We start from the raw sequence: 13,006 nt of genomic DNA on the forward strand, positions 1-13,006 counted from the left end.
TTTCCATCACTGTAGATTTTCAAAAGCCAGCATCCCACACAGCTCCGAACAAACACCCAACCTCACAGTCTTATTCAATCCACAGGTACTAGACGTTACTTTTATTTTTTTCAGTTCAGATAGGTTAAAAGGCCTGAATCGTACCAGAGCAGGTTTTTCTTTTGTTCCAAACAGAAGTAAGTTTTACCAATGTAGGCATTCTCAGAACAGTTGTGCAGCATTTCAGGCCTCATTCCTATTTAAGGTAGAGTTGAACCATCAATGTTTTACAAAAAGACGAAATCTACATTTCACAGTGATTATTGTCTTCCACCTAATCTTCCACTTTAGCTAAATATATTTACAAAGTAACATCGCAAAAGATGGTAACTTGTATGTGTGTGCAGCCAACTGCAATGGCATTTTTCATTTAAATAATCATTTACATACAAACGTACTTGCCAATCCTGTGTCACTGTTTGATTTGGAAATTGATACATCCTATACTACAATGCCAGCTCTTTGACTGACCTCTTCCAAAGAAGCCTAGAAGTTTACTTTTGATCTGCAAAAATTCCAGCTAGGGAATATCTTAGTTTACCTGAACAATTAAACAAAAACCACAGCTCCAATAAGATCCATATTTCTCAGATATTTTGTTAGCTTATATTTTTCTTCCAATACACCAGTATTTACTGAAACACACAGATTACAAACACATCCTTACCTCCTACATGCCAGCATGCTAATGGAAAAAAAACCACAATTTGCATCCACAAAAGCTTCCCCCAGCTGAATCCCTAACCGTTGAGGTAAACTGAACTCAAAAAATCTGCCTAAACAGAAAGTGCACAAAGCCTCTAACAGTAACAGTGACTCAGAGGTCCATTTCTAAATAAATATCTTTACTTGTCTGTTCCTCCCACCCAGCCCCATGCATAGGCAGCTATTACATTAGCAAACTATTTAGGCGACAAGTTAATCTAAAATAATACAGGGACTGATGAGTAATTGGCATCAGAGATTAAATACTTCAGTTTGTATTTTACTTAGAAATGCATTACTGCATGCCATTAACTTTTCCCAAAATTGAGCATATTTCTTTTAACTGCAGAAAGGTACTAGCAATCCTATAAAACTAAGTTTTTCTTTCAGTGAAGGCTATTTCTCAATTCTCCATAGGCAGACATATAGTCTGCCAAAGAATGCAGCTGCATTATAATGAAAAGGTCATCAAAGGCTTCATGTAAAAAACACAAAACGCTATTTTCATCCGAGCTAAAGTAACCAGTGCATGTTCAGAAAGCACAAACCAGAGCTAAATCTTAAAATTAAATTAAAATTAAACAAAACTAGCATGAAGTGACTTTTTTCTTAAGGTCAAAATGTGACATCTTTTTACAAAAGAGGCAAAGGAAGCAATAACATGGACAAAAAGTAAAAACCTCAAACTTCTTGAATCTTCAGACATACACAAATTAAACCATAGATTAAGAAAATATTAACTTTTTGTTTTAATGAATATTTCTTTACATACTATAAAAAGATCAGCTTCCAAGTTCTTCTATGTACTGAGTCCCAAATCAATTGTTTCTAACTTAAACCTCAAACATCAGTACACCCAGAATTCCTATTCATCTCCATTAGAAGACTGAGAACATAACAATATTTATGTTGCAAGTTTTGGGGGGTGGGAGAAGGATCCCTCAGATGAGGATTTTCAAATAGCAATATGATTCCAGGCTGCAGCAACAGAAATTGATGGCCTTACAACACCACGTGTCCCTTTCCCAAGAGTGTTTCAAGGGAAAAGTACACATAATTAAGCACAGGTTTTCAGAAGTTGGAATCTATAGTATAAGTTATTCCTCCTACACATTTCTGTTAATTATTTTTTCAAGTCAGCACTGCAAGCAGAATACTGAGCCACTGAAATTTCTCATCTCTCTCAAATGACACACCACTATAAGGATGGTAATTATAAGGCTGCAGTCCAGAAACACCTAGCAAAGCCTACAGGAAGAACAGAATATCCAGAAAGCAGAGTAAAAGAGATTCGTATTATTCTATAATCTAAACTTTTAACTATAAAGTTATGCTACGATCTCCTTCAATCTGGCTGGATTACTACTGCTCAGATTAAGAACATTTGAAATACACCTCTATTTTGCAACTACAGCATCATACTTGCAGGAAATTTGCCATTTGAAAAATCAGCATGTAATTACTCTAAATGTAAAAGGCAAGCTACTTTCATAAACATCATGACAATCATTCAAGCTTGTTGATGCGTATTTATTGCTCATCCATTTTAAAGTTTAGTAAAGTCAAAAAATCTAAGCATACTGTGAATATTAAGCCTAAGTGAAAGCAGTATAGATATTATTTAGCAGGAGTTAATTATTACAGTTCCACTTAAGCATACAGTTTTACCACTTTATATGTAAGCTCTATTTTACCAACAAGAATTATAATAGCTGTCAACCAAATCACGACCACGCTAGTTTTGCTTTTAGCAAGGAAGACTCACAAACCTCCATCCATCCTTCGCGAGGTAGCTGAAGATTCCATCCACAACGCTTGCAAAAAACTGCCCTCCAGTGATGAACAGAGTGTTAATGGTGACTAATCTGCCTCTTAGGTGCGGTGGAGCAACTTCTGCGATGTACACTGGCACAGTCATAGATGCTACACCTACAAGCATAAATTAAATTACAGTTATAAAATCAAAAGAGGTACTACATCCCTTTTTCATCATAACATACTATACTATTTAAATGGAACAAGCTGGAAGAATTTGACTTCCAGGTTCCGAAAGACGAAAAGAAAGAAAATACACCTAATGCATTCTAGAAGCATACCCAGAGCAAATGGGCACACACACTGGTCGATAGCGGCTGTATTGTAAGCTCAAGGTTTGAAGTAATGATATAAGGAATAACTCACTTCAATTCACATTGCATGTACACTAAGATTAAATAAAAAGCATAAATATGTTTATAGCTTTGAAATAAAGAAATGCTATGATCCAAGTAAGCACATGTAAGTCAAAGTGACTAACTGAAGATGCCAAGTGTTCACAGCTCTGAGTTTAAACAGAACTTTAGCATGGTTTCCACCTCCAAGAAAAAGCAAGGTCATTATTGTTACAGAACAGATTGTTTCATGACTTCCTTGCTAGTTTCTTAGCTTGGTTTGAAAGTATTCCATACGCAGTGCTAAAAGCTCTACCACCATAATGCAGCACGGACTGAAGCAAAAGCACATCTGACTTTTACTGTGTCTTAATACTGGTAGTATTTCCTACGAATTCTATGATGGCTCTAAATGAGCCATTTTGGCAAAAGACGGAAATACCTGTGTGGAACACACACAGGAGGACACACACAAACTGTACAAAAACATGAGTTCTACAGCTTATAAAGAGCAGAGCTGGATACGGTACATGCTGTTGTGGTCCAAATCCAACAACAGTCACACTTTCATTTAAAGGAAATTTCTATCCCCATTTCCTTAAGAGAACCAACAGTGACAACCAACAGCAATTTCTTTTTTAGTTCAAACTGGAAGTAGGCTGGCTGCACACACACAAAAACACATTTCGACTAAGCCAGCTGAGATAGACTTCAGCATCATGAGCACGGCCGAGCAGCAGCAGAGACATCACATCTTCCAGCCTGGGGCAGCTCCACCAGGCCCACACCAACAGCCCCTCGCCAGCACAGGCCAGTGCTGCACTCCCAGCACGAAATGGGGTCACCTAAAGGCACGCCCATGGCTCCTGAAGCACGGCTGCAGTTCCCGGCTCGTGTCGCAGCAGAAAGGCTTCTCCATAAAATGGCGGAGGCTTTGGCCAGTGCCCCGCTGCCTGGCTGACTCACCAAACTAAGAGCACAAAATCATCTTTAGCAACAAGGTTAGCCTGACAGAACTGCTGGGAGCCTCCAAAAGCTTGAGCGAGGAATACAGATTGTTTAATAATCAAACGGCATGAGAAGATCCTTTGTTATGATAGGTAAACACGCGCAGCAGCCTCTCAGCATGATGACCCAGCTCCCGGCAGAGCCTCCCAGCACACACCAGCGCCGCCTCCTCCTACTGACTGAGCAACCCACACAGAATACAAAAACCACATAAAAGTGTTGGGAGGGGGGAAGAATCATTAAAAATTTATTCAACCATTTTTAAAGCCAACCAGAAAACACTATGGAAAAAACCATTCAAATCGCCCTTTGCTATTTCAAAGGCAGTCTGCCACCAGGGATATTTCTCTCACACCTTTCCCATCAGCATTTGAACTATTTACAACTAAAAAGATGGAGATAGCGCGCACGTAAGGGAAAAGCCTTTATGGGAAAGCACAGAAGCACGTCGTCTTTCTGCAAGCAGAAGCCACGGAGGGCTCGCGCCCAGCTGGAGGGGAAGGGCCCACAGCCACAGCAGCCCTGGCCCAGGCCCCGCCGCCTCACACATCGCCCAGTCTGGGAATCCATGACTCGGTGGACCAGACGCTTGATACCTCTGGAGGGCTCTTGTGAGGCCATTCGTTCTCTGCTCTCCGCTACTCCATTTTGACCAACCATCAGTAAAAAGCCATGGAAACTCAAAGATGGGGGGGGAGGGGGGGAAGTCTGCTTGCCAGTGACTATTTTATCATTTGGCCCATAAACAACCTTCCCTGCTGTTTGCAAGAGTAACATGGAAATGGGAAAAGATGATTGAATGGAGAGCAGGAGGAATGACATGAGAGACCAAGCCCTCCAACACGGAGCTCACAGGTATGGAAACCGATCAGGGTCTTGCAATAAACACAGAGAAGAAAAATATGGTTGTGTTTCTGTCTTCCAGGGGACACACAGAGAAAACTGATCTCAGACCTTTCTATCGGAAGCTACTGAAAGTCAGTCCCCATTCAAAGCTTTAGAAAAATAACATACAGTCCCAAGAACGATATATTTAAAATAGATAATCATGTAGTGAAGCTAATAAGCTAATTCAAGAGATAAAAATGGCAGCATCTGTATGTGGATTTTACTGGAAAGCAGTCAGAAAGATGTGCACAACCAAAACCAATATATGCTTTGTAAAAAAGCTACTTGTCTTCCCCTATTCACCTCTTAATGAAGGCTGATTTCACACAGGATCTGCGAGGAAATCTTGTTCAAAACACATCAGCCACATCTGCTTCTCCGGCATCCAGCAAGCAGAGCCACACTGCCGATCAGACCGACAGCTATCGCCAACGTTCAGCGCACAGCACCACTCCCGGACACTCCGAGAACCACCAGCAGCCCCGGCTAACGCAACGCTTGCCATTCACAGGTGAAACTAAAGCCTGTTGCTGTAACATAAGGGTCATGTGAAGGTTAAAACGTGTTTGTAAAGCATCCTGAACAAGAGGCATCCTGACAGCAGGAGGTTTACTGTTTATGCTGCATTCTTGCCACAAAGTTAATGACTACAGGAATTAGCAGAGGAAGGGGAAGCTCGAACTCCTCAGCATCACAAGCTAGCCAACGAAACCAGTTATTCAGCTGGCACTAATACAATAGTGAAATGATTTTTTATCAAACCTACAATGAACACGATTTCTTAGGAAACATGAACATGTTTCTTAGGAAACAATGAACATGATTTCTTAGCACATGATTTCTTAGGAAAACCTAAGGAGTTAGAGTATTAGTTCAAAATCATACAGAATTGTTTAGATTGCCAGGGACATTTGGAGATCATCTAGTCCAACCCCTGTTCAAGCACGGTCAGCTAGAGCAGGTTGCCCAGGACCATGCTCAGTTAGGTCTTGACGATGTCCACAGGTGGATCTCCAAACAAAATGATTCTGTGATTCTGCAACTTCTATGTCAGCTTTCTCACCCTGAGACTTTTCACAATGTTGCTGTCAAAGCCAGCCTTTTGGCTTTGTACTCAGACCTTCCTTCCTCTACTGGGTTTCCCAAAACCTAGAGGTTCAAAACATCCAAACAAAACTCTCAGTTCAGAAGACAAAATTATGTTATTTGTTTCCAGCTATCATTTAGATATCAAAACATACGTATTGCTACTCTGAGCTCTGACTGTGGCAAGGAGGTGTCAGAAAGCAGGAGGAGGCATTAGGAAAGCCTCCCCAGTTTGACTGGCTGCCATCCAGCAAGCACTCATACACAAAAGCAGAGTAAGAAGGCCATTCTGAAACAGATCAAATTAAGGAAGAAAATCATACCACTAAAAAAATAACAGTTTAGATTCTATAATATCATTCACATTTCAGATTTGCTTTCAATTGCCTTAGAATGCATCAATCTTCTCCAGATTTTCTTCCTCTAATTTCCATTTAAGACACACTAGAACATAAAAGAGTAAGTTCTTGTGAAAAGGCACAGTTGGAAGCAAGGCATTAAATATTAATCAACTATAAAAATCTCTAAAATATATAACAAGTACTTGTTATGTAGTTATTTTAATAGATAGATATTAAAGACATTTGAAAACAAAGAACAGCTTTCCTAGCAAAATAAATATGGCTGCAATGTAACCTTTCCTTAATCTTTCATATGAGAATGCTTTCATTTACCCTCAGATGACATTTTCTAATACACTCTCACTGTTAAACTGCTCACACCAAATAAAAGATTCTTGCTGCAGCCAAGTATATTACTACCTAACTAATAAAGCTGATAAGTGACAAGATGTGAGGAAAAGAAAATGAAAACAATTAACTGGAAATCTGTCAGAGAAAGTTTAAGCTCTACATTGTGCACCACGGCTATGAAATCTGAGAAGGGAAAGCAGGCAAGCCCAATCTTTTTTTTCACTTGAGTAACCAAGACATTAACCTTCTGCCCTCATTAGAGAATAGAGTTCAGAAAAAAATATAATAGGAGGTTCCTTAAATTTAGACCACAAGATACATCTAATTATTATAGGGGAAGCATTAGATGACACAACGGACTGAAATCATATTAAATGGTTTTTTCACTTCTAAAATCCCTTAGGAGCATAATTACTAGAGCTGCTACTATAATCTGCAGACGCACCATTGGAAAAGCAAAGACAAGACAGTTGCACAGCTCAATTTTAAGACAATCAATAGAAAGCAGATGTGAAAAGGCATCTCAGAATCACATTACCATCCAGAAAGGTATTTTCAGCATGAACACGTAAGCATTATAAGGAATTCATTAAGTTTAGGAATGAAGTCAACAAACCAACTGACAGGACAGATAAAAAGGTCATGAAGGAGAACTCCCATGATAATTAAGAGAATTAAAAATCTAATTAAGGTAGCAAAATAAAAAGGACTAAAGAAGGAATCCAAGTTCTTGTTTATAAAAAGCATTTGGAAATAAACACTAGGGAGATGGAATAATTTTAAAGATTTTTTTGCAAGATCAGATGGATGTAAATGTATCCTGTGAAGACCAGGACTTCCACTATAGCTCCAGTTGCGTATCTAGCAGACAGGAGGAAAGGCGCATCATAAAAACAACAAGTGAGCAACAAAAGCTGCAGACAGGATATTGAAAGATATGCACTTTTACTCCTAGCATGATTAAAAAAGCTCTCGCATAGTAGGAATGTAAGTGTCAGTCATTTCACTGGCATCAACCAATAACGAGCATCAGGAGCAGCAAAAACATCAGGAAAGATTCCTGACAATTTTTTGTTGTGGCCGTTTAGATTACTACCCAAAAGGTTCACAGAGATAGGTGAAAAGAACTGGGTAACTTTAGAAAAAAAACTCACACCCCTCAATCAGCCTTTCATGCTTCGGAATAAAAAGGACCCATGGTTAACTAGTAGTACTAGGGAGGCACACCCAGGAGCTGGTGTCTCTCTGCCTCCTGGTTCTACCCCTCCTTCCCTGCAGCTCACGCTGACCCTTTGCGTCAATGGCAGGTAAACCAGGGAATACAACCAGCTAAAAGGATATCCGCCTGCCTGTTAAGGGGTTTGTACCACTTAGCTCCCTTCAACAGTTCATGATGAGATCAAAAGCCTGTACTGGCCCATAGGCAGGACTATGTATGATAACGGAGACTGGCCTGAACTGCCATGGGACTCCAGACTGTCCAGTTGGAAACTAAAAACAGGATGTGAAATTATCAAAAAACAAAAAGCAAAGATATCCCTGATCCTATTCCAGAGTACAATAACTGAGCCATTTATCAACAACAAAGAACCGTCAAACTCACTACAGAAGTTTGCACTGTTAGGAGTTCCAAATGAACAGGCAGAAACAGAAGTTAATAAAACATTTCCTTTCAGGAGAATGCTCATGGGAATCATGCATTCCTCACTGACATATAAAGCTGTACTGAGATACTTAACCAAGGCAATAATTTTGTTTTTTCACACATCTTAGAATGAACTTCTAAGAGCAAATTTTCATTAAAATGTGAAACTTTAATGCAACCAACTTTAAAGTTCACTTCATTAAGAAGCTGCCCATAGTGGTTTGTTCTACTTGTAAGGATTCCAAGCAGCTTTAGCAAGTGATTCCACATGGAAGATCTGTGGAGGCAACCAGATAAAGAAGTAATTTTTGGCAAAGAAAATTGGAATTAAATATTAATAAACAGCTTAATAGAGGTTGTTACGCTATGAGAAAGTCTGAATATGAATTTAAGGTTTGGTTGTTGTTGGGGGTTGTTTTTTTTTTTGTAATTAAACAGCAAATTCCAAAGGGGGCAGGGGGAAACTTGCCACGCTACAGCTGAATACCAGGCTAATGTTTTCTTCCAGCAGCTTTGCAGGAAATCTGATAAACTTCTTACATCTTGGATATTGGACGTGCAATCTAAATTTAGTACCTTGAAACACCATTGATCCCAGAAGTACATCAGATTATACAGACAAAGAGACTTTCATCAAGTATTTTCTTTTAGTTGTGTTCCCACAAATTATACTCCAAGTTTTTTACTTTATTTCTGACAAAACCAGCATTCCTGCCAACCGATAATTTCATAACATTGCTTACATCTGAGCACCAATATTCAAGAGGATAAGAGCAACACGCTGGTTAACTTTTTGAAAGAAGTGACGAGTTCCAAAATAATTGTATATTCTTTACTGTGAATCAAAAGAAGAATCCATTTAAGTAGTCTGTGGAGAGAGGTATGTCTATCATTGACAAACTAGGTACATTTTAACCACAAAGCATACAAAGACAATGTATTTTAATTATAAAGCTCAACCTAAACAAAAATTAAGCCTTTTCATATTCTTGTAAAGAGTCCTTTTCTGTTATTAAAGCTAACACTTCAGTTTTCAGTAATGACAGCCAGCCTAAGGAGGTATTAAGAGTGCCTCATTAAACATGCTAATAGGAAATACTTGAGAAAGCAGTACATTTGAACACTGTTCTAATGCACTAACCACTTCCCTAGCACATAAAGCTAAAATCTTCACTGAAACAGCTGGAGTTTGAGCATGAACATCGAGGGAAAGCTCAAGTCTGTCGTAGTATCTAGGCTTTCCACCCACTGCACATATCTAGTAAAGGCATTATCAGCAGTTTGTAACTGGTAACTTAAAGTTATTTCAAGGACGACTGGCAGCACACTTTCCCATTTCACTCTCTCCCCTACATCAGATTAGTAGAAGTCCATTTCTTAGCAATGGCACAAGTGTACTCAGCTACAGTAGAGCTCTGAAACATGAAAGGGCAGTGGGACAAACCACTAGCACTAAACCCACGTTGCTTTGTGAGAACATAAATCACAGTAATGGGCAGATTTAGGTGCATCTCCTCTAGATTGGGGAACCAACATCAGCAGACTTCATTAAAGTCTTCTATTTTATTTAAACACCAATTTATTAAATCAGAGAGAACTGATTCATCATAGTAAAAGAACCTGTTCTGTTGAACATCTAATACACTAATTGCAGATCTTTTTGTCCCTATCTAGCCACTAGCCCAAACCAGAGTGATTAATATTATAACTAGTGCCAAAAACCTATCTTACTATGTAGCATTCAACGGTGAAGGAGTCCAAGGATCAGAACAATTTGAAGAAAAATAAATGAAGCTACTCACTAGTTGATATTGCTTCAAATTTATAGAACAATCATATCTTAATGAGCCTGGATTAATAACTTCTTCTGTTGACCACGAGAAGGTTTTTCACTGTTGTCTCTATCAGTAAAGATCAAGAACACAAAATCCTTCTTCGCCTAAAAAAAAACACCCAAACCTCAGACTGTGTCCACTAGAAACAACAACTGTCATATTGTAAATATAAATCCCCAGAAAGATGGCATTAGCCTTTGTGAACTGCATTACACACAAGAGTAATTTCAAGTTTCAAACTCACTTGATCAAGATAGAGATGCAAACCCAGCTCATAAAAAATTTAATATGCCAGCACAGAGTACAATTCCTGTATAACGACAGTGCTAAGACCCTTCTCTGACATCTCCAGGGCAGTATCTTGCAAGAAGAGAATAAGGACACCACATATCATAGTAGAGACGCATAAATATTCAACAAATTGTGTAATCAAGAAAAGACTGTATCACAGTACTTATTTTCCTACACTGAAACTCTTCAAGCCAGGGAATCTTTTTAATCTGGAAACTGGACACAGGAAAAAGTAAGTGAGCCATAACACTACAGGCAAGATAGACAAGAACTTACCATGTACAGGCTAGAGTGTCAACGTTTATTAAAACAACACCTAGTTTACTCAATTTATTAAAAGAAAACTTAGTTTAGCAAAAACTTGAAAACATACAAAAAAAATTGCAGGAATCTTTATTGCAGCAGATAAAAAGAATACTACCCACAGCCAGAAAGCTACAGGCATTCAGTTCTACCAAATAACATCCCAGTGTAGAGGGGGATACAACACATGCCACAATCTGTGGACACTAAAAGAGTTAAGTAGGAGAGCTAGAGGGGGAAAACATACTACTTCTCTGGGAAAATTGTCAAACAGTAAGAAGGGAAAGAGAATTTTACATGAAAACAAACAGAATCACAGAATGGTAGGGGTTGGAAGGGACCTCTGTGGGTCATCTAGTCCAACCCCCCTGCCGAAGCAGGGTCACCTACAGCAGGCTGCACAGGACCTTGTCCAGGCGGGTCTTGAATATCTCCAGAGAAGGAGACTCCACAACATCCCTGGGCGGCCTGTTTCAGGGCTCCATCACCCTCAGAGGGAAGAAGTTCTTCCTCATGCTCAGACGGAACTTCCTGTGCTTCAGTTTGTGCCCATTGCCCCTTGTCCTGTCACTGGGCACTACTGAAAAGAGCTTGGCCCCATCCTCCTGACACCCACCCTTCAGATATTTGTAAGTATATATTGGGTCCCCTCGCAGCGTTCTCTTCTTCAGGCTGAACAAGCCCAGAACAGAGAAATGGAGAAACAGAACTGAGAAAGTTTTTAAGGTCAGATGAAATTAACTCCTGTGTCAGAACCACTTTAACTGTAGGGTCCTATTCAACCTCAACATTTGTACTATGTATAGAACGGCTCATTTTGGGAAGAGAATTTTTAAAACAAATCATTTTTTCTATCCAAAGTTATTTTAAGATTATTCAAGGTTACAGTAATCCAAAAACATGTAAGAAAGAAAATTCATTTTGAGGGGCAAAGTCAGAAGGAGAAAGTGGGACTTCAATAACCAGAGACAAATAATCAAGCTAAACATCCAGTACGTTTCAAGCAAAGATCTTCACAACTGTCCAAAGCATAAGAGCATGCCTAGCACTACAGATGTCAGATCAGTTTATGCATCCCAGCAGCCCAGAATTAGTTACTCACATTCAGCCTTTCTTTATGGCCAGCATATATTCCATTTAATCCAGCTTGTCAAACACCTGGTCAGACATCCCCCCACTCAGCTGCTCTAGTTCCTGGGTATCCTACTGAGGGACCTCCTTTCTCACAGCGTGCCATACTCGGAACCTGTGATTGTAGTTCATGGCCGTAGCTCCCATTCCGGAAAGCTGGCATATTTAAAACAAGTTACTCCCTTCACACTGCCCAAATCTATGCACAGATCTAGCTTTAATGTTTTGAAGTAACCTGAACGAGGTTAAATCTTAATCAGAATAATTCCTAAAAGAAATCCAGCTAAATGACAGCATCATAAAAATGCAACAACTGAACTGCTAATTAATCAAGCTATAGCTCATCAGTGACAGTTTCTTCAAAATACATAAGCAAAATAATGGTTTGCTAACCTACACCTACATTGTCAACAAGCAAAAGAGTTTTAAAAAGTCTTTTATTGGGTCACCTACACAGCTATCAATTTGTATTTAGCAACTTTCAACATTGAAATGGATTTTTTTCTTTTTCTGAAGTGATGCAGACAGGAGCAGATGAATTATTTCTGGAATAGCATTTTTAGGAAAGCCTAAATAGGAGAAACTCTTTCTCAGAAAGTATTTGTGTGTGCATGCAAGTATGCAGAGGAAGGAGTATCACTAATTTTCAATACTGGATTTGCTATGGCTCCCTCTTCTTGAAAGGTACCAAGAACTGTGAAGCAGTGCATTTCTGAACCATTATATCAATACAAGATTAACAATCAGCCCTCAAAGTGACTGAAAACTACCAAAAGCAACTAGTAAAAAGTTTTGTTTCTGAATTAATTTTGATCAATCACTGTTTGCAAAGATTCTTTGAACTTACAAGCTGAGGAAGATCTTTCATTGTGAAAGAGCAAAGCAGCATAGATTTTTATACTACTCAACGCAACCTTTATTTTTACCACATTGCAAAAGCTTCTCACTTCAGAAAATAAGAGCATGTTATTTTTCTTTCACTTGAAAATTACAAATACAACATAGTAGTTTTCTTTATGACAGCTTGTATAAACACCTAAGACAAGCACTACTTAATCTACTTTAAAAGTGAAGCTTTTAGCTTAAGTAAATAGTAACCGATATAAGTGGTGCTTTGCTGTAGACATTCTTTAGCACATGCAGACTATGCACTATACATGCCGCTTGGTTATACCTAGGAAAAACAGGCAGATGAACTTGGCCAAAGGTGAGGAGTTGCTTCCCCAGCCTCTC

General features: G+C 39.0%; 1 protein-coding gene across 1 annotated transcript in view; it reads right to left on the reverse strand.

Moving 5' to 3' along the window:
* SLC2A13 (solute carrier family 2 member 13) overlaps positions 1-13,006 on the reverse strand; it is a 167,433-nt gene that overhangs the window by 134,000 nt on the left and 20,427 nt on the right. The window contains exon 2 of the mRNA XM_075429058.1: positions 2,514-2,673. Within this exon, the coding sequence (XP_075285173.1) occupies positions 2,514-2,673 (160 nt within the window). The remainder of the gene's footprint in view (positions 1-2,513; positions 2,674-13,006) is intronic.

The sequence above is a fragment of the Opisthocomus hoazin genome, chromosome 8 (genome assembly GCF_030867145.1).
Source record: "Opisthocomus hoazin isolate bOpiHoa1 chromosome 8, bOpiHoa1.hap1, whole genome shotgun sequence".
NCBI lineage: Eukaryota > Metazoa > Chordata > Aves > Opisthocomiformes > Opisthocomidae > Opisthocomus > Opisthocomus hoazin.